This window comes from Myxine glutinosa, chromosome 2 (assembly GCF_964187855.1).
Source record: "Myxine glutinosa chromosome 2, kmMyxGlut1.1, whole genome shotgun sequence".
NCBI classification, from domain to species: domain Eukaryota; kingdom Metazoa; phylum Chordata; class Myxini; order Myxiniformes; family Myxinidae; genus Myxine; species Myxine glutinosa.
Window position 1 is genome coordinate 108277630 of NC_136262.1, and position 22729 is coordinate 108300358.

A 22729-nucleotide genomic window follows, 5' to 3' on the forward strand; every position below is an offset into this window, starting at 1 on the left:
CGCAAGGCCAACCCTCGCTATAGCGGGGAAAATGGCCTTTAAAATGATCATTCATTCATTCATTCATCCCTACTTTCTGCCCCCATCATTCATGCCTGCCATTTTACACCTTTGACCTCTTACCTCTTTTACACCTCTTACATCTTTGACCTCCTAACCTATTTCCTCTTCTCTTACCACACTCTCATATCCTCCATTGCCATTCTTATTACCTCCACCGCAGAAGGTGCTTTATATTGATTCGATTTTGGTGAAGTTTTGGATCCGGATCCTTAAGTTATTCTTCTCCATTGAGAGATAGCGCCAAAAACAATATAAAACACGATATGTCAAAATGTATGTACAGATTCAAACACAACTTGGCACAACTTGGTGGACAGCTTGGGTGTGTGAAAAGGAGGAATTGTTTTGATTTTGGTGAATATCGGAATCTGGATCCAGATACGAGAGTTAAAAAAAAATTTTTTAAAGTGATTCTTCAGCATTGAGAGTTTGGGCGAAAACAATACATAACATGATATTTCAAAACATTGTGGATTGATTCAGATGAAACTTGGTGGACAGGTTTAGTGTGTGACAAGGACGAATTGATTGGTGGTCTTTCTGTATTCTACCGACTCCTCTCCGGCCTTGCTCCGCCAGCTCTGTCTCTGCTCTGTCCCCCAAATATTCTGACAGGTCGCACAAGATCTGCCTGCAACCCTCTTGTGGTTAAACTGCCAAAATCAAGACTCTCTGCTCACCTTCACTCCTTCATTCCTCTTTTCTCCCACCTCTGGAACAAACTCACCCACTCTCTTCAATCCCACTCCTCCCTCCAGATCTTTAAAACAGCTGTTCACCACCATCTCTTATCTTCCCCCATCCAAAACCTTGATCTTTTCTACCCCCGATAATTCACTCCAGATCCACTTTTTTGAAATGCCAACTTCTTTCCTGAAAGTCCGAGCAGTGTCCACGTGTTTTATACCTCTCCCACGCCCCCCCCCCCTTCCCGTGCCTCCTCCCCCCAAGCCCCCTCCCTCCCAGAGATCTCCCGATGTCCCTGCTCCCAAATGTTGTACTTGTGTGCTTCCCTCTCTCTTCCCATCTTGTCTCCCGCTCCCTTTATCTCATGTTTTATGTGTCAGTTTTTCTTTTTGTGATTAATGTTAGCTCTTACATGAGCCTCGATCTTGTATACAAAAAATATATATATATTCATATATTCATATATATTCCGTTTTGGTGAATATCCGCATTTGGATCTGACCTATCAGTGAAGCCAAAAGGTAAACTATTACCGCATGGTGTAGGTATGCGCTATACCCAGTGCCATTCTTGTTCTACCATTTTCCTTACTTTTCACATCTTCCCCATGCTTATAACGTGAATATATACCTCTATATTCAAACACCTTATTTATTTTGCTAACAGGTGTCAAATCGTTGTTTCGTTGAGGGTGACATTCTCCTTCACATTTTGACATCATTTGTCTCATTTCACTTTGAAGCAAACATGCCTCCTCTGCCGGCATATGTCGAAAGGTACAACGGAAGAATTATTCAGCAATAAGAAATGAAAATGCACAAATAAGTTAACATTTAGCTGATTATTTAGCTTGTGACGGCTTCAAGGTTTCATTGTCATGTGCTCAAGGGTTGATGGAACAGCTCAAACCAACGAATTAAAGTTCGATTTCCCTGACTGTTGAGCAGTGACCAGCACAATGGGGGCAGATGGTGCAGTGATGAGACAGGTAATGAAGTGACAAACAGCTATAGGAAGTGAAAAAATCTTGCTTTTCACTCATTTATAATTCTGTGAGGTTTTGTCTGGCATGTACTCCACATAAATGTCTAGAATTCCTGAAAATAAGAGCAAGATGTCTTACCTGTCTTCTGCTTCAAAGTCTATCTTGTTAAGTTAAGTATATCCTATAATAACAAGCGTTACGCCTAGGTCCCCCGTCGGTGAAGTGATGTGAGTTGACAAAGTGGAAGACGTAAGGCGGCCATCTTGGATTTTGACGTGGCGACCCAATTTTCAATAGCGTTCTTCCTTATGCCTAGATATGTCCAGCCTGGTGTTGGGCTAGCGGCTAGGGTGCCAGCTTAGGATCCTAGGATCCTGGGTTCGAATCCCGGTCGATCGCTGAATTAACGCCAGGGGGGTTGACTCAGCCTGTCATCCTTCCGAGGTCGGCTAATTGAGTACCAGTTCACTGGTAATTCCCTGTTTGTGGTAAAAGGTGACCAACAGGGTTGGTGGCAGGAAGGGCATCCGGCCGTAAAACATTGCTTCAAAAAGGGGACCACGGTGCCCGAAAAAGGCCAAACACCTTGCCCTCGCCCTCTCTCAGATCTCTCGATGTCTCCATGTCTCTCGGTCCCTGCTCTCAAATGTTGTGTTTGTGTCCTTCCCCCTCTCTCCCCATCTTGTCTACCGCTCCCTATGTTATATGTTTTATGTGTCGGTTTGTCTTTCTGTGTGATTAATGTTCGCTCTTTCACGAGCCTCGATATTGTATACAAAAAAAAAAAAAAAAAAAAAAAAAACCCCCGCTTTGCGGGGGAAAATGGCCACCAAAGGTGGTTCTTCTTATGCCTAGATACACCCACACACCAGATTAGAAGTTGGTAGTTCGTTTATTTTTCAAGATATTTCGCTCACAAGGTTCAGACATATATATGGCGGCGGCCATCTTCGGTCATCTTGGATTTTGGATCTTTTTGATCTATCTTGTTACGTTAAGTATATCCTATAATAATAACGAATATTGCCTTCCAAAGAACTTCAATGCAGGAGGAGGCCAATAGGCCCATAAAAGCCTGTGCAATATTTGCCAACATATGGTTGTTTTTCCGTGCTCTGTCCTTTCGAAATGCTAAATGTCAAGCAAGGAAGCAGCACATACCATTTTAAAGCCTTTATTATGACTCTGCTGAGATTGCGTTCGAACCACCAACCTCCCAGACTTAGAGCAGACGCTTCAACCTTTACTCCACCGTGGCTGTTAATTTTTGTCTGGTATGTACTCCAGATGAATGCAAAGTGTTCCTGTAAATAAAAGAAGATTTTATACCCCGCGCGCGTGAAGTGCAAAGCAGGGTTAAGCAATTGGGTCACTCTGTCTGTCTGTTTGTGTGCAGACACAGTCTACCAACTCAACACTACCATCACGCCATTCACTCCCCGCACAAACAACAAAAATCATCAAAAACTTACAGGCTACCGGCCCCGTCAACATCTCCAACTTACATTTTTAACACCTTGGACCACACGGTATGTCAGCCCTCACAAATATAAGCAATTTCTCCGACCAACACTCAAGAATTCCCCAAATTTGGAAACTAGGCAAAATCATTACCCTCCATAAACCAAACAAAGATCCCACCAAAGCAGCCACCTACAGATATATCACTTTTTTATACTTGGGCTTAGGCTCGTAATAGAGCTGAAACACACACACACACACACACACACACACACACACACACACACACACACACACACACACACACACACACACACACACGGACATACTAACGAGACAAACACTTAACACAGCCACTGAGCTTGGGGGACGTGCCGTCACTACCATCATTCCCCGGTATACTCTGAGTACCAGCGACGTCATAACAATGGCGTGGCTTTTCTCTGCATTCAGCAGGGCATTTCCTCAGGAGGAATTTCCTCCTCCCCATGGATGGCAACCAATGGGGATTGTCCGTGCTCTATCCTTTTCAAGCAAGTAAGCAGCACATACCATTTTTAAAGTCTTTGGTATGAGTTGAACCGGTCAAAACCGGATGTGTGTTTTTTAGGAGACACCATCTCCTTATTGGATGGCCTTTGGCGCTCCCTACGAGAGCTCATCCTCCCTTAGTCAGGTGTTGATTTTGGTCCTGGCAAGGTGCCACAGTCACCCTCCCAACTAACAAAGCCAGTGAGGGATGTCGGTTTAGTCGCCGACAACCCGACCATGCGGCAGGTAGCACTGGGTTACATGTTACCAGTGACATTACTTTGCTCACCCTCCAAAGTTACAGAACGCCTTGTACTTACACTCACATCCCATTCTCACACACCCAGCAGGGATTCAGACCAATTCACTCCACTACCACCCTCTTCACAAACCTCACACAAAACACCTTTGACAGCTTCAACAATAGAAAGTCACCAAAATCAACTATGTTCACTACAATAGACATCAGCAAATCATTTGATAGCTTTGTTTTGGTAATACATTGGCGGATGTATTGGTTTGGCGGATGTGTTGGTTTGGCAAAGGTGTTGGTTTGGCGGATGTGTTTGTTTGGTGCATGTGTTGGTTTGGCGGAAGTGTTGGTTTGGCGGATGTGTTGGTTTGGCGGATGTGTTGGTTTGGCGCATGTGTTGGTTTGTGGCATGTGTTGGTTTAGTGGATGTGTTGATTTGGCGCATGTGTTGGTTTGGCGGATGTGTTGGTTTAGTGGATGTGTTAAATTTGGCGCATGTGTTGGTTTGGCGGATGTATTGGTTTGGTGCATGTGTTGGTTTGGCGGAAGTGTTGGTTTGGCAAAGGTGTTGGTTTGGCGGATGTGTTTGTTTGGTGCATGTGTTGGTTTGGCGGAAGTGTTGGTTTGGCGGATGTGTTGGTTTGGCGGATGTGTTGGTTTGGCGGATGTGTTGGTTTGGCGCATGTGTTGGTTTGTGGCATGTGTTGGTTTAGTGGATGTGTTGATTTGGCGCATGTGTTGGTTTGGCGGATGTGTTGGTTTGGCGGATGTATTGGTTTGGCGGATGTGTTGGTTTGGCAAAGGTGTTGGTTTGGCGGATGTGTTTGTTTGGTGCATGTGTTGGTTTGGCGGAAGTGTTGGTTTGGCGGATGTGTTGGTTTGGTGGATGTGTTGATTTGGCGCATGTGTTGGTTTGGCGGATGTGTTGGTTTGGCGGATGTCTTGGTTTGGCGAATGTGTTGGTTTGGTGGTTGTGTTGGTTTGGCGAAGGTGTTCGTTTGGCGGATGTGTTGGTTTGGCGGATGTGTTGGTTTGGCGGATGTGTTAGTTTGGCAGATGTGTTAGTTTGGTGCATGTGTTAGTTTGGCGCATGTGTTAGTTTTGGGGATGTGTTAGTTTGGCGGATGTGTTGGTTTGGTGCATGTGTTGGTTTGGCGAAGGTGTTAGTTTGGCGGATGTGTTGGTTTGGCGGATGTGTTGGTTTGGCAGATGTGTTGGTTTGGTGCATGTGTTGGTTTGGCGGATGTGTTAGTTTGGCGGATGTGTTAGTTTGGCGCATGTGTTGGTTTGGCGGATGTGTTGGTTTGGCGCATTTGTTGGTTTGGCACATGTGTTGGTTTGGCGCATGTGTTGGTTTGGCGGATGTGTTGGTTTGGCGCATGTGTTGGTTTGGCACATGTGTTGGTTTGGCGCATGTGTTGGTTTGGCGCATGTGTTGGTTTGGCACATGTGTTGGTTTGGCGGATGTGTTGGTTTGAAGCATGTGTTGGTTTGGCGCATGTGTTGGTTTGGCGGATGTGTTGGTTTGGCGGATGTGTTGGTTTGGCGGATGTTTTGGTTTGGCGGATGTGTTGGTTTGGCGGATGTGTTGGTTTGGCGCATGTGTTGGTTTGGTGGATGTGTTGATTTGGCACATGTGTTGATTTGGCGGATGTGTTGGTTTGGCGCATGTGTTGATTTGGCGCATGTGTTGGTTTGGCGGATGTGTTGGTTTGGTGGTTGTGTTGGTTTGGCGCATGTGTTGGTTTGGTGGATGTGTTGGTTTCGCGCATGTGTTTTGGGTTGGTGGATGTGTTGGTTTGGCGGATGTGTTGGTTTGGCGCATGTGTTGGTTTGGCGGATGTGTTGGTTTGCTGGATATATTGGTTTGGCCACATAACTTCCATCCCATAACTCTTACTCACAATTACAATACTCAACACAAACATGCACAACAACACCAAACGCTGGCTGACCAACTACCTACCATGCAGACAGTCATTCGTCATTTTTAACGGCAGGTCTTTCACGAGCTCTTTCACGAGCCTCGATCTTGTATACAAAAAAAAAAAAAAAAAAAAAAAAAAAAGGTCATCACGCACACGATACTTTCCGAATGGAGGCCCTCATGGCTCAGTGCTCTCCCCCACACTCTTTAATCTGTTCATGCGCAACATTCCACAACTAAAAGATAGCATCCTATGCAGATCACATGACCATCACCACTACCAATAGCACCATCAACACCGTCACATCCACAGATTAAAAGTAGCCCTCTCAAGATCAACCAGCACTCTTCTAACAAATTACACCAAGGAACACAGCGCTGTACCACGCATCACACTGAACAACATTCCTATTCCACACACACAACAAACAACAATACTCGGCATCACTTTTAAGATCACATGACAAACATGAAAAATCCAAGCACAACATGGCTGAACAAACAGGGCACTCACAAGCACAGACCTCGGACACCACTAACAAACTAACAGTACATTAGATCAGTCATCAAATATGCCAGCTCATCTTGGGCCTCCAACCTATCAAACACACATTTCAACACACTACAGACTGTACAAAACAAATAACTTCACAGCATCCATCGTAGTTGCACGTTAACAGCACCCTATAAACACACAGAGGCAATTTAAAAAAAAATCAAAATACCACTCGGGAATGAGAGGTGTGCAGTTCCTCGCAGCTGCAAGTGCCAATCCTAATCACCTGGGCCATGACATGTCTAACCACCCACAGACCCCTCGACACATTTAGACTACACCACAAAGCCACTACAACTAAATCCTTCAAAACATCCATCCACCAATCAACGTCAAGTCCAAAAAACACATCCAATATCTACATCACCATAAACGCAATATGTAACCTGGGCCCAAATAGTATCCTGGGAATTCAACCACCACCCATCCACGACGCAGAGAAATGACTTCCCAGGTCTGATCATGTTCACCTTTCACGCCTTCACTGTGGACACCACCCACAGCTTTTACAGTACAAACATAGATTTGACTGCACCACTGATGACATAGGCTGCAACCTCTGCCAGGCCGCACCACACACAATATAACAACACATTATGGAGGATTGCACGGTCCTGGCTCCAGGAAGACAAGAGCACAACATTTTAGATGTGAGGGATCTGTGGGTCGCTCCCAGGAGATTAATGGGCTACATCCGTGCAATGGGTGTTGGGCTAGCGGCTAGGGTGCCGGCTTAGGATCCCAGGATCCTGGGTTCGAATCCCGGTCGATCGCTGAATTAACGCCAGGGGGGTTGACTCAGCCTGTCATCCTTCCGAGGTCGGCTAATTGAGTACCAGTTCACTGGTAATTCCCTGTTTGTCGTTAAAGGCGGCAAAAAGGGTTGGCGTCAGGAAGGGCATCCGGCCGTAAAACATTGCTTCAAAAAGGGGACCAAAAAACAACAACAACCACGGTTCCCGAAAAAGGCCAACCCCCGCTTTGCGGAGAAAAATGGCCTCTAAAGGTGGTTATTTTTTTATATCCGTGCAATGGGTCTGTTGGAGCAAAACTGACTGGGGTTAATCAACAACAACAACAACCAACCAACTGCTTTTTTGCAATGCCAGCCCATCACTTGGGAATCAATCCATGGACGTGTTTCTGGATCACCGTACTTCACCAAAAACACCTCCATGGATTTGATTCCTAAGTGACGGCCTAGTATTGCTAAAAAAAAAAAAGTTCCCCCCCAGAACTTGTGCTCTTATTTGCTGTGAGAATACTGAAGCTTAATTTCCCCATCTGAGAAAAACTTTCTTCTGTAAAACTTCTCATTTGATCACACAGCTCTGACATTTGGGATGCTGGTATCCCAGGTTAAAATCTCATTTACCCCAAACTGTGCTGACCTGTTCATTGTCTGCTAATATTCTTACAATCCATCTATAAACACTCTTATGTTTCCTGAAACCCCTGGCCTAATGGAATATATGGAGAAACTCTTCCAATGAGCCTCATAAAACTATACCTACATGCAAAACAGAAGTACCTCAAGTGGGGGTACCTATGTGAAGTTTGAAATGCAATACGGCCAATATTTGCGCTTTTCATGTTTGCTTTCAAATAGAGTTAAATATAACATATTGGTGCTTTTTTGAGGACACCCCAGGGATATTTCATATAAAAGAGGCTGCGAAGAGCTGTCCATTTGTCTGTAATGCACTGGACCAATTCACAATGGCATTTATCACTGTCTATTGCTTCCCGAAGGTGTGACAAACCCTTTGGACAATGAGTGGCAAAGTTGTTAAGTGTCCTGTCTCCAAAGGACATTGAAGAGGAAATTGTGGTGGCATTTTGACCTACTTTGTTTGTCCTTGCAAAATCACAAACATACATTTGTTCTGTATTTGGGTGACTTGGATTATCTATTAGAACTAAAGTTGTAAAAGTACTAGAGTGGTATGCTTACACATTGTGAAAGCAATAACAAACTGTTCTTCGCACGTAGGTACATAATAAATAGAAGTTTTATGGTTGTAGGCAAGCATCACTGACCTGCTGCTAAATATCGATTTAGGTTAATATCCTGTGCTCGCGAAGCAAAAAAGCAGGGTTAAGCATTCTCCTGCGTACCTATGGCAGTCGTGGGTGCGTACGCATGGCTGTTGTGCGTGAGCACGTGTCTGCATTTTTAAAAATCATTTTCTCGGAAACTTTTGGTCCAATTGGCACGAAATTTTACCATAGGAGCGTCTCCGCTTGAATAAATTTTTTTATTCATGATTGTGACGTCATAGATCACGTGGTATGGACGCCATCTTGGAAAAACGTTACACCTCTATCTCCCAAACCGCTCAATGGAAAAATTGAAACATGGTTCATCGTCAACTACTCCCCATGGGGAATAAGATATGGAAATCATGTCATTGGTACCTTCATTATAACGTCATAATTTGACAAGCACAACACTTATCCGATCATTGTGAAATTTTTTTTCTCAGCAACTTTTGGTTTGATGGACATGAAATTTTCACCATAGGAGCACCTCCTTCTTTAGAATATTTTAATGATAATCATGACGTAACATGTTATGTGGTGCAGGCGCCATCTTCGAAAAAAGGTTGCATCCCTATATCTCCAAAACCGCTCTATGGAAAAAATTGAAAAGTGTCTCATTGTAAAGAACTCTGCATGGGGAATAGGTGTTGTTAACGATGACGTCATTGGTGCCATAATTAGGACGTCATAATTCGACAGGGATAACGCTTAGTCTGATCAGTTTGAAATTTATTGAGCGTGATCTATGCAACAATTATATTAGAGAATATACATTTATGATGTCATCGCTCACGTAGTCTGGCAGCCATATTGGATCAAAGAAAAAAATAAAAACGTATTTTATGAATATTCTGCATAACTGCATAACAACCATATTCTATGAATACTATGTAGTTTATTTATTTTACAGATGCGTTTACATTTTTTTACATAAATTTTCATTGAAATTTTTATTTCACAGTTTAGTTATAGAAATTACACTTTTCAAATACTACATATTGATTGAGGTTGTTTGTATGCCACCACCCGCAAAAGTGGCCGGAGGCATTATGTTTTCGGGTTGTCCATCCATCTTTTTGTCCCTCCGTACGTATGTATGTCCGTCCGTACGGGTTAAACCTCATTTTTCTCAGGAACCACATGTCCAATTGAGACGAAACTTTCAGGGTAGGAGCGACACCCATGCAGAATGTTTTTATGATAATTGTCACGTCATAGGTCACGTGGTATGGCAGCCATCTTGAATGAAATGCAAATAATTAAGAAAAATATTTCTCAGAAACCGCTGAATAGAAAAATTTGAAACTTAGCACATTGTCAAGTACTCCCAATGGGGAACAAAAGCATGATAATGATGACATAATAGGTGAAGTGGTTTACCAGCAATAAAAGTTTTCATCGAATTCCTTATCCTAAAAATCTGAAATTACATGCACATGATCTATGACCCATTTGTATTGAAATATGAAATTTCTGTCGTAGTACGTCACGTGGTTTGGCAGCCATCTTGGATAGAAAAACGAACCTTATCCAATCAACACGAAACTTCACAAATGTGAACCTTACCCATACATATTCAGAGTGTACATTTTTGATGTCATATGTCACATGGTATGGCAGCCATATTAGCTTGAAAGCCGATATTTCAAAGAAAGTCCCTTCGCCAAAACCGCTTAACCAACAACCGATGTGAAACCTGTAATGGATGGTAAAAATGTGATACCTGGAAACTGCTAAAGGGATTTAAATCAAACTTGTTTATTTTTATGACAGTGAATGAGGGAATCTACCCGTTGTCACTGGCAGGGACTATGCGGAGTGCGGACGCATATTGGCGACACAGTCACATTGCTCTAGTTTTAAGTATGCGTAAATCTGCTGATTCCGTAGGGTAATTCATATTATTTTCTTTCCTTCTACATGTTTTAGTTTGAGGGTCTGTAAAACATGGTGTAGTTTGATGCATGAACATTTTAAAATTTACTCTATAGCAGGAATAACTAGAGTGATGTCGATGGTGCATCATTGTAAATCCCATCGCAAATCCCCACACTTCCCACATAAAGAAAAGTTCAAAGATGGCATCAGGTTCCACCAGAAATGACCCAATATCAATTTTTTTTAATTTTTTTCTTTTTGCCATTTTTACTCCCGCCAGGGAGTAATGCATTCGATCGTGTCCGTCCGTGTGTGTGTGTTCGTGTGTTTGTGAACAAGATATCTGGAAAAGTTCTGAACGGATTTGGATGAAGGTTGGTGGGATGATTGCCCTTGGGATAAGGAAGAATTGATTAGTTTTTGGTGAAGCTCAGTATATTATTCCGGATCCAGGAATTTTTTGAAGGATTTTTTTACCATTTGAAGACAGGGCTCATTTATTTTAACATTATCTTCTATATATTCTATACTTAACATTGTGATATGAAAATAGTTTTCATATTTGTTGTAAATGTAGTTTAAACTCGTGGTTATGCGTTAGAGCGGTGTATTTCTTAGCAGCGTCGTCTTCAATTTTCATTTATTTTTTTTCTAATAAAGACATATTCTGTCATTTTAAAACCACCAAAGTGTGTATTCGTTTTCCCCGTTTCATAAAATGTATCGTTTGATACGTATAATGCTTTAAAACTGTTTTTCTAAAATTTATTTTATACCTCAGAAGAGATATCAACATTTACCTCAGCGAATGTCAATCGCGGTGTCAGTATTTGATGAACTTATAAAGACTTAGGTGAGTTATAAGTGTGACCAGCATGTGCACGGGATTCTTCCCAGAAGAATGAGTGGTCGCATTAGCTTGTATGACATAAAATGAGCGAGTTTTGTTTTGACGTTTGGGCCAGTTTTGCATGTTGTAATGAGTGGTCTGCAATGGTATGGTGCAATGGTGGTTTGCAATGAGTGGTCGCTAAGGAATGAAACGACCGTTTTTTCCTGGCTTACAATTTTATTTGAGGTCACACATGCCTCAAAATACACTCACTTATATAGAATTGAACGCTGAATCCGAAAATGTAAGTGAAATTGCCTTGTTTTTTTTTAACATTATCTTCTATATATTCTAAATATATATCTGTGCAGTGTCTGTCTTGTGGTGTCTTGTCTTGTGTTGTCACTGAACTACTCCCTCAAACTTTTGTGAAATCGTACGATTCCAACTTGACCCACGGCGGGAGTATGCGCTCTACTGAGTGGCGGTCTGGTTACCCCTGTGACCCTAATTCTCCACCCTTGGTCAAGAACCCAGGGTCAAATAAAAAAAAATCGTTACATATTTCACGTGTTTTTCAATGGAGCATCCCAATGTTGATTGCATATACAAATTTTCATCAAAATTAAATGTTTCAAAATTTGTCCGTAATTGCATTTTTTGGTATTTGATCTTTCGACCCCACCCAATGGCGTGGGGCTAAAATGATGCTGCTCTTGCACCTTCATGCCATGTGGTGATCATAACTTCCAGGTTTGGTGAATTTCTGCCCAACTGTTTAGGAGGAGGTAGCATGATGGATGAACAGACAGACAGATGTAGCCGATTACAATATCCCCATGTTTTTTTCTAAAATTATCGGGATAATACATTTATGTGCATCTGTAGAACGTGGATCCAGGTTTGACCCCCCAAAATAGGAATTTGCTTTTTTCTCTGAAACTACACACACTATTTCGATGAAACTTGACCACAACCTTCACCACCCGTGCTGTTCCAAAGTTTGTTCACGGCATTAAAATAAATCTGCCCCTTTTGGGAGTCTATGGGGGGGTTGCCCCCCAAAATAGGTATTTTTTTCTTTGTTTGTTTTTAGTCTTATGATTATGTTGGTATGATTCAACAAGCTGCCCTGTCTTCTAGCAACCATTAAATTGGTTTAAAATACCCTTAGTCGGTGAAGTATACTGCCAGAGGTATTACCCCTATGTTTTTTGTATTGGTTTGTAGCTGAATGGAAATTTGTTTTTGGGATATTCTAAGAATGGAGAAACAGGCACAATTTGTGTGTATTGATGACGTCACTTGCCAGGATCACAATGCAACGGTACATACCCTTGCACAGCGATTCAGCAACTTCTCACTTGTCGCCATCCCACAGGAAGCGTAGTACGCGCTTGTTTTGAGAACTTATTCATGGGATTAATGAAAATATTTTTGTCCAAATCAAATTTCTGTTTGATCTTGCACTACCTGGGTCTTTATCAATGAAACTGGTACCATATTCAACTTTGTGTGACCAGTTGTTTGGGAGGAGATTCAAAACCAACACAGACATTGGATCCTGTTATATAGATCATTGTCTGGCAATCAATTACTTAATTAATTAGCCTCATTTGACTCTATTAAGCTAACTCATACATGTGTTGTACTATAAATAGCAATCTCCATAAAATATAAAGTGCATTCAATAGCAAGTCAACAATATAATTCAATACCGTAACATTATCTGAGACAACAGAAAGCTAAAGTTGTCTTTTCTTATTCGCCATCGAGAACGTCATCAGTCATGTGTCAACATTGAATAAACAGTACAAATGAATTGTCTCCTTTAATTTGTGGCTACCTGTCAATCTAAAGGAGGATTCTCTTGTGGCCATCTGTGTTATCTGGCTGTGTTAGCTTTGGAGAATATAAAACGGAATAATAGTGAACGTTGGATGTGGATAATCAAAATAATTTTATTAATAATCTATATATAGTGGAGGGAACGTATATTGTGCGTATGTATGTTGTATGTTTCATCTACTAATCTGAGAGGATGTGACCGAGGAAGCTGAAACTTTCAGGTATTAATGAGGGCATCCTAAAGTTGTGCCTGTGCAAGTTTAGTTTGATTCCATCAAGTTTTGAAAATTGAAAAAAAAAAAAAAAAAAATTGCCTAATTTTTATATTTTTGGTTTGGGGCAGGAGTGGGGGTTGGGGACATGGGGTTGGAGGGGGGAGGGGTGCAATTGGAATTATTTAAGTTATATAACCACAATATGTATTATATATGCAGTATGGCCATAAGCCGTACACATGTTTTTGCTTCGTGCACGTAACCCCGGGTTATTTTTTATTTCCGGGAGCGATCACACAGCGAACTGTTGTTTATACACTGCCCAAATATAAAGGTATGTGCCATAAGAACATGCTGCATGCTTCAAACAAGATTGCACCGAGGGCAAGTACACAAATAGCATTAACAAAGATCCAAAACAGAGGGCCTCCGAGATCTTAAAACAAAAGAGGTCCTTAACTGAAATTATTTTTCAACTGGATGATGAATCAATACGTTCTGTGAAAAAAAAAAACTCATCATGTGTGGATGTTTTCAAATGTTACAATATTATCAGAAATGTAGATGTTCATCATCATATTACCAATTTTCATGGTAACATCACATTCTGCAATGCTCTGTTGTTTGAGAAGGAAACTTCAATAAGCATGAGTCCAGAAGAATAAGACAACTGAATATACTGGATAAAGAATGCTTCAGACTCCTTCCTCATCATACACACAATGAATGTAATACTATTCAGTGTGTCCTGACTGGCTATATGGCCAGTAGGGAATAGAAGGAAGGTACTTCCTGTGTTAAGATCTTCACTGTTGTTTTTTCTTTGTCAGGTCAATTGCAACAAGTCACAGCTTCTTCATATGGGTGGCCTCTCTGTGGAAGGTAATACAAAGTTGTAACATTGATGGTGAATATACCGATATAATACTGATCTGCGTATTCAGTACTCTTACAGCAGAAAGGCAAAGAGGTTGTTTTTGTTGTTTGTAGTATTTGCTGTTGTGACTTTCTTTGCCGTGTGGTGTATTTGTTATTGCTTAAGGTTGCAGTAGTGTTTCTGTTAGATTAGCAGATAAAAGGTATTACTGTCGGACCCTGCTATTTGTGGGTTCCGCATATTCGCGGGTGATAAAATGCGACCTGTTTCTCTATTTGCGGAAAAGTGTCCCACAAATTCGCAGGTTTTTTTCTATACGCGGCCTTTGTTCCACGAATTCACGGTTTTTTAGGGGCGCAAGTAAAAAATTCACGAGCCGTTAGCTTCACATACGGTATTTATAAAACCTTCGCGGATTATCGTTGACATTCATGGGATTTGCCTCGCCATTCGCGGATTTTGCCTCTCTATTCGTGATTTAGTCCTCTCTATTCACGGATTTTCATGACTCGGGAACCTATCCCCCTCTTTTTCCATTGAAACAATGCCCCGCTATTCGCCGGTTTCGCTATTCGTATCCCCCGCAAATAGTGGGGTCCGAGGGTATTTTATTTAGGAGTGCATGGTGGCAGAGCAGATGAGCATACTTTTTTTGAGATATCCTTTTCACAGTCAGACAGACAAACAAGAAAGACGTTGCGCATAGCACATTACATGCAAAATCCCAAAAATTAAAATAACCTTAAAAATAATTGGTGGTTGAATTCATATGGTTGAATTAATTATTTATTAAAAATAATTACCAAATATGCAAATCCTGTTGAAATTCCAAGTCAATCGGCTGAAAATTGACAATTTTATAAATTCAGTCTATGTTGACCTTTTGGCCTTTGTTGACCTCAAAAAGGTCTGCAAAGGTGGTTAACTTTGCAGACCTGATGTGCAAATCCTCTTCAAATTTCAACTCGATCAATCCGGTGAAAATTGATAATTTTAGAGATTTGACAAAGTTGTTGACCGTTGGCCGATGTTGACCTTTTTACCTCAAAATCAATAGGCTTCTTGCTTATGACCAACTCTACTATTTGGTGAAGTTTCGTGAAGATTGGTTTGAAATCATTTCGGTAGTAGGCTGTATACAGCAACCACCCAGGGCGATACTACCATCCTTACTTAGGAGAGTTAAAGTGGTGCCCGGAACCATCTTACACTCTCGGTGTCAGGATTGCTGGTCTTACTTTCTCTCTCACTCAAACTACAGCTACCAGCCTAGCTTCAATCTCTCTTTCTCGCAAACAGACACCATACAATTTTCATCATACACTTTTCTTCTCTTTTATTTAAGTTCTGGCCTCGATGAGGGCTATACAGTCTGTGCCTGGAGCCTCCAAAATAAACTAGAGCTTTCAGGGAAGCAGAACTCAACTGAACTGATACCTACCTTGTGTGGTAAGAGTCTCACACACCAAGTTTGATCAAAATCCATAAATATTTGTGGACGTTAAAGTTTTAACGTCGTTTCGGAGCTGAAAACAATATGGCGGCCTGTGGCGGCCATTTTGTGACGGATCGGGTTGGAATGCAATAGCAACCTACCTTGTGTGGTAAGGGTTAAACATTCTAAGTTTGATCAAAATCTGTTAATATTTGTGGACGCTAGAGTGTTAACATCGTTTTCATGACCAAAAACAAATGGTCGCCTAAGTCTGCCATTTTTCAACGCATCGGGCTGAAATGTAATACCAACCTGGTCCTTGTGGTAAGGATGCTGCATGTCAGTTTGATCAGAATCGGTTGATATTTGTGGACGCTGGAGTGTTAACGTCGAAAAGTTAACGGACGACAGACGACGACGAAAGACGACGGACGCCGGAGGGTTCAGTATGTGATGAACTAAACTGGACGGTAGTCCAGTTGAGTTAAAAATAAAAATATATATTGTAACCAGACAAACTTTTGTAACCAGACCTTGTTGGAAATTGTGAAATTTCAAGTGATTGAAATAAAGACAAACAACCAGGCAAACAGACAGACAGACAAACAGACAGACAGACTGACAGACTGAACAATGCACATGACTAACCAATATACTTGAAAAATCTTCCATTTTCACAAGTAATAAACAGACAGACAAACAGACGGGGTGAAAACATAACCTCCGTCCACCTTCTGTGGTGGAGGTAACTTGGAGAGCAAACTAAGCACTCAGGAAAATGAAACCAAAATAATCCCCCTTTAAATAAATCAATACAGTGTGTTTTGTTGCTTTAGCTGCTCATGTTTTAATGCTGATAAATCAATATTGTTCATTCAAGAAAAAGTAACATGCAAACAACACCACAAGTTAAAATAGGCCAGGCCCCACAAACTGAAACCGAACACCACCATGCAAACAGAGGCTGTAGAGACGTAGAGCACAACTGAGAAAGGAAACTGGACAAATAAAACAATACAAGAAGGGAAACCGAAGCCCAAAGCTAAAGAGAAGAAACCGAATTTTTTTTGAAGAGAAAGACCCAGAGCCAATGGGTGCAGAATACAAACTCAAAATAGAAATGATGGCAGGCAAATGTTTTTTTAAGGATGACGCAGCCGACAACAGAAGAAAACAAAACCAGCTGTTTGAAAATAATTGGATAAATAAAAATAGGAAAACAGAAAACAGATGGAATCAATTACAATTTAAATGTATTGTCCACCTTAAAAACAAGAATAGAAAATTTACGTATCAAAAAATATAAAAAGCACCATCAGATTACTAAATTTAATCCAAATAAAATTGGACTTAAAAATACAAAATGCATAAAACACTAAAAATGAATAAAAACGATACAGCACAAACCATTTCTCAAAACAATAACATAGACCAAACAAAAACACCAAACATAGATATGGAATACCAGTTCACAAACATGAAAACATTGCGGTACAATAAAAAGGGTCTGCATTATACAAAACCTCCACCATGTAATATCAGCCAGCCATTAGCCCCTCTCCCCCCAACCCCAGGCCATGCAAATCTCGGCCCCCTCTACCTCAATCCATGATTATCATGATTCATTCAAAACTCTGACCGAATATGGAACAAAATAATTTAAATAACGAGTTGTTCTGCATCGGAGGCTTCTCAAGTCTTTCCCCCTGACCAATGATAGTAATTGTTCAGTGGATTGTCTTTGTCCTGTATTATATAATTAACTTTAGTTACAACAAAACTGACAATTACCTGTTATCGCTTGGCATTTACCATTTTTTGCCAAAGTCATTCATGAACTGGCTGGCCATGCCTGACGCTCGAATGAAGGTGGCACTGGAATGTGGAATTTATTGGTTCATGGTTTAGCATTCACATTTCTGCATTGTCTATTTGCTTTTGGCTTCCCACCCATGCGTAGCACAGGTACTTCACTGGTATATATAAAGTGAAAAAGATAAGCTGGGAAAAATGTGTCTAACTGTTGCCTCTGCCACCGAAGGTGGACGGAAGTTATGTTTTCACACCTGTCTGTTTGTTTGTCTGTGAGCAGGATATCTTAAAACGCTGTTGATGCATTTGGATGAAATTTGGTGAACAGGTTGAGTGTGTGACAAGGACGAATTCATTCGATTTTGGTGAAGATCAGGATTCGGATCTGCATAATATAATTTTTTTAAGTGATTCTCACCATTGACAGATGGGGCCAAAAACGATACGTAGCACAATATCTCAAAACGTTGTGGACGGATTTGGACGAAACTTGGTGGACAGGTTGGGTGTGTGACAAGGACGAATTTATTAGATTTTGGTGAAGATCCGAATCTGTATCCGGATATAAGATTTTAAAAATTGTATCAAGTGACCACCATTGAGAGATGGGGCCAACACGATATATAACACAATATTGCAAAAATTTGTGGCCAGATTCTGCCAAAACTAGGTTGATGAGTTAGTTATGTTACGTGCTCCTCCCCAAACTCCGGTCACAGTGTACCTCCGAGCCCCGAGAGGAGTCACGGCAGAAAGATGTGTTATTCTGTATGTCAAAGATCAATGGTGAAACCACACCAATTGTTACCAATAAACAAGTATTGTATTAAAGGTCACACAAGAATAACAGTACAATAACAATAGTAATCAATTGTACAACCAATATACCCCTCCTATGATGGTACCATCAGTTTCGTACAATGTAACTCACTGTTCTCCAAGTGAGTGAAACAAGAACATTCCCAATGTCTCTATCCCGGCATCAAGCCAAAGTCGATCCGATCCAGTGATCGGCAGAACGATGTCGTATCGAGACCAGAATCCCGTTGGGTTGACAGTCACACTGCCAAAGATGGGCGAAGGCACCCTCCAGAAGCGACGGGGAAATCACACCTTCAGGTATTGACGCTCCACAGCTCCCAATCGGCGAACCACAGGTTTCCCACTCAAAAGCCACGTTACACACACACACCAGATTAACGTCTCAATGCGGTGAAAATGGTTGAAGCGAGGTGAAAAACCTTGAGCGAAGCGCAAATCCTGCGCGAGGTAAAAATGGCCGATGGCCCGTTCTCGTGGCGTAACGGCACTCCGATGATTCTCCTCGGAATCAACCGCAAAACCTGTCACGCAGGTTTATCTGTCACAGCGATAACAACTCTGTCGCAGGAATCACTTTCCCAGGAAACCCAAAGTTCACACGTGACCCTCGTTCGCCAACGTTCGCTCAGGACCTTGAAGCAGCTAGGCTTCTTGTCCGACTCACTCGCTCCGCCTTCTCTTCCTCCTCCTCCTCCTCCTCTTCGTCGTCGTCCGGTTCCGGCTTCATTTAAAACATTAACTTTTTTACCTTTTGAAAATAGTAATCTCTATTTCCCTTAAACGACAACAATAATAGTACATGGAATCAAAAATGTTTACAGTGGATGAAAACCACAACAACGGAAGTGACGAATCCGTAACAGTTAGGTGACAAGAACAAGCGATTGGATTTTGGTTCAGGTCTAGATCCAGATCCGGCCTATCAGTGGATACAAAATATAAACTGTTCAGCCTGGAGGAGGTATGCTTTCTACCATCCCATTCTAGTTTATAAAATACCACCCTTATATGGCCTCTTCCTGTGTCCAAGTTCCTTGTGTATCCTCGTATTGCACAAATTCAGATGTTTTGTTACCGCCTTAACCCCAAAAGCCGTTGTTTTGGGAATAGTCGGATTGTATTTTTTCATTAACACAGTTTGTGTCTCCAGAGCACAAATTGCTCATCAAAGCTGGTTTCCGATACCAAGCGGAACACACCAGTCTGCCTCCATCACAGTGCTTGACTCTGTCCTATTAGTTATTTTCAAACTGTAGTTTCTGCACTAACATCGAACACATAATTTCAAGAATCTGTAAGGAATGCAATGTAATCATACGAAGGAGATCAAATATACGATGATGTTTGAAGCATTGTCATTGTCGGTGAATTCAGCAATTCAGATTTACTGTCAAATGAAGGAATGGTTATTAGAATCATAATAATAATAATAATAATAATAATAATAATAATAATGACGTGTATATGTGTAAATGTAATCCTCCATTTCAACCTAATTCCAATGAATAACTGTAGCCATTTTGGATCATTAATTGTATATGTGTATCTGGTAAGTCATTGTATTGCTTGTAGAAGCCATTTATGTCCGCGTACAACTTGAATACGTTTCATAAAAAGGAGCAAGAGAAATTGCAGATGAGTTTCTGCCTAATTAGATCTTCTAATTTGCCTAATGAAGCATTTAATACCAAACAATTTTCCTGGTAACTGCTGTTATCCGTATGTCCTGATCATTCATTTTTGGGAATATGTAATGGTGACTATCTCCTCTTAAATTGGGCCTTCTCATACAAAATTGACGACACAACTCAGATAGTGGAAGCAAAAACATTTGCCATAGGTTTAAGCGATGAAGTTTGGAGATAAAAATAGGATTGCGCATCCTCGTATCGCCACCGAATATTCCTCAGGATCTCTCCTGGACCATGGAGATGATTCCTGCCTCCTGTTCTCCCTTTGAAGGCCTTCCTACCAGACTGAGACTTTTCAAGAATGTTTGCGAAAATCACTGCGGCTTCTCGCATCGACGGCGATGCTATGCTGTATAAAATCTACAAAGTTGAATAAATACTTATTGAGCCAATGGAATGCTCATCGAATCCTCACACGGCTTTCTCACCAGGCCCATTATGCATTGCCGTGCTGACAAGCCGGGTGGAGAATTTTCTTAATTGGCTCTGTGTTATGAAATTTTACACAATGTAAGGAATACAAAAATCGTGCAATAAAACTTTGGTGGGCTGGGGTTAGAAAGTGAGTAATTTGACTCAAAATGTTTGCAAGTGTCTCATAGTGATACATTCTGTTTACCTATTACCCACTCGCCTTCCATGTTTACAGTTACAACTGAAAATGAAAAGGGCCCAGGTGAAGAAAATTCCCTGTGGAAAGATCCTTCGATGACAGCAGCCGACCAAAGCACAGACTTTTGAGATTCTCTCCTTCTTGGGAAACATTGCAAGGCCCTGGATGGAACGTGCAAAGTGGACAGCACATTGGTCATGACACCAGCGTCGAGTTGCCGCTACGATCTATCTGTTTGATGGACGGGTATCGGACTGCCATATACTGGATATGAACTTAGTCTCGGGATTGTTAAAAAAAACATCATCTCAATACCAATTATTTTCCAGATTGTGCATTCACAGTCAGAAATGACATGCATACCTTCTTTACCTGTTCATCAAATCTTGCTTTTGTGATGTCCGTTGAACAGATTGCTCCTTTTGGTCCCTCGCCTCAGCTCCTACCGAACTATTCCCAGTACATCTGTAACAAAACACTTGTGCTGGAAATGGGTTTCTCATCCATAAAACCGATCCTTGTGTTTATCCAACAAAGCAAGTTTCAATTTCCTGAAGTCTGTTGTTGTACAGGTTCACACCTTATTAGAGAAGTGGCTCTGACTTGCTACTGCACTATGGTCAACACATTTGATGGCAATTTACTGGTATGACGCAGTAGCGGTTGGAAAGCACTTCCTGATTATTTATTTTTATTGACGTCACATTATTATATCAAGGATTACTCTGATGCGCTGCATTTGATATTTGCATATTTGATGATTATTATTTGATTATATCATTTGATTGATAATAATATATATTATCTTTCAGATCTCTCCAAACTACAAAACAAATGTAGGCCATTTCCCAAGAATCGGTAAGTTGCATTCCAAATATTGTATTTCAAAATTATTGTCAAACTTGGTGATCCGCAACCATGTGATGTGTCAGTTTGGTCCAACTCCTAGCTGGAGCATCACATCTTCTTGGTCGTCCTGGCAACCATTGGCAATGGGCATCGCAAGTCAGTGCTGCGTTAAGTGCATTAGCTTCTCTGCGATCAATCTGTTTTGAGGTTTTACCTTCCCTCAGCAGATATGAATTCTTGATAAGTCTGTTTCCATTTCTATTTCTCAATTGTTCCGTGTAAAAGTGCCGGGACAATGGCAGGATCACTGGGACAATGCAATTGGTCCTTTGTTCAAACCATGCTCACCAACCAACCCAGCAACCCCACCGATCGTGCTGTGAAGGCCATTTTGCATGACACTTGTGTTCCTTTAACCACTCAGTGTGAATAAGTCAGTATTTTTAGTTTGTCGCTTTAACACGACGTTAAGCCGCGTAATGCCAAGTACTGTGTAACTGCATGAAGTTAATTGTCTTTTTGTGCACCATTTATGAACTGTAAATGTGATGATAATTTGGTCAAGTGGTGGCACATTATTAGCACCATGCTACTTGTATCTCCGCACTTTAAGTCTTGGTGGAATCGGGTTTTTTTTTACATCACGTTGTCATCATACGTAGTGAGGATGAAAATGACATTTGCCGGGTCAACTCAAATGTACCTGACAACTCGTACTCATTGTAAGCCACAAACATTTCAAATTAGCTATTTTCATTAAAAAAAATGAATTGTAAAATAAATGTTAGAAAATTTGATGCTGGAGTCTGTATCGTACATGTGCAGGTGGTTTCTGGGTGTGAGTAATCCGTTCAGCTTTGAAAGAGGCTTTTAGTGTCGCTCCAAAATGAGTGCGGAGAAGCGATGAGACGAGAATGTCTCCTTTTCCATAGGGGGCAGCGTTCACCCTCTCTGAAAATTGGTCAAATTTGAACACCTTTTCCTCATGAGTAGTTGGCTCATTTGGGATGTGTGGATCTACTGATAACGTCCAAAACCTGCAAGATGTAACTAATGATTTTCTTGAGCAATTGATTTATGGAGGTGAGCCCGCTCTACCAACACCCCACTTGTGAGCAGCACCTACTGCCAAAGAGTCGCACTATTGGCTGCCAATGTTTTAGTACTGTGCACAGCAAATGAGCCATCGTGAAAGTACCGTGGTGTTGTCGTCGCGGCTGGTTTTATTTTTAATTGCTTTGGCAATTTCTTAAATGCACCTGCATTGATTGGCTGAAATGCAACTGCAATGGTGACCCAAATGTACCCAGCAACTGATGGACTGATTGCAGGTACGGGACAAGTCAAGTCA

At 41.3% G+C, this 22729-nt stretch overlaps 2 protein-coding genes across 3 annotated transcripts in view; both read left to right on the forward strand.

Annotated features, from left to right (window-relative positions):
• The window catches only part of LOC137421444 (rho family-interacting cell polarization regulator 2), a 105091-nt gene extending 82916 nt beyond the window's left edge, over positions 1-22175 (forward strand). For both annotated transcript variants that reach the window (XM_078771396.1, XM_078771397.1), the window contains 2 exons: positions 14110-14161; positions 20566-22175. In XM_078771396.1, the coding sequence (XP_078627522.1) occupies positions 14110-14161; positions 20566-20657 (144 nt within the window). In that variant the 3' untranslated portion in view covers positions 20658-22175. The remainder of the gene's footprint in view (positions 1-14109; positions 14162-20565) is intronic.
• LOC144890862 (uncharacterized) overlaps positions 1-22729 on the forward strand; it is an 812162-nt gene that overhangs the window by 336879 nt on the left and 452554 nt on the right. The gene's annotated exons all lie outside the window — the stretch shown is intronic.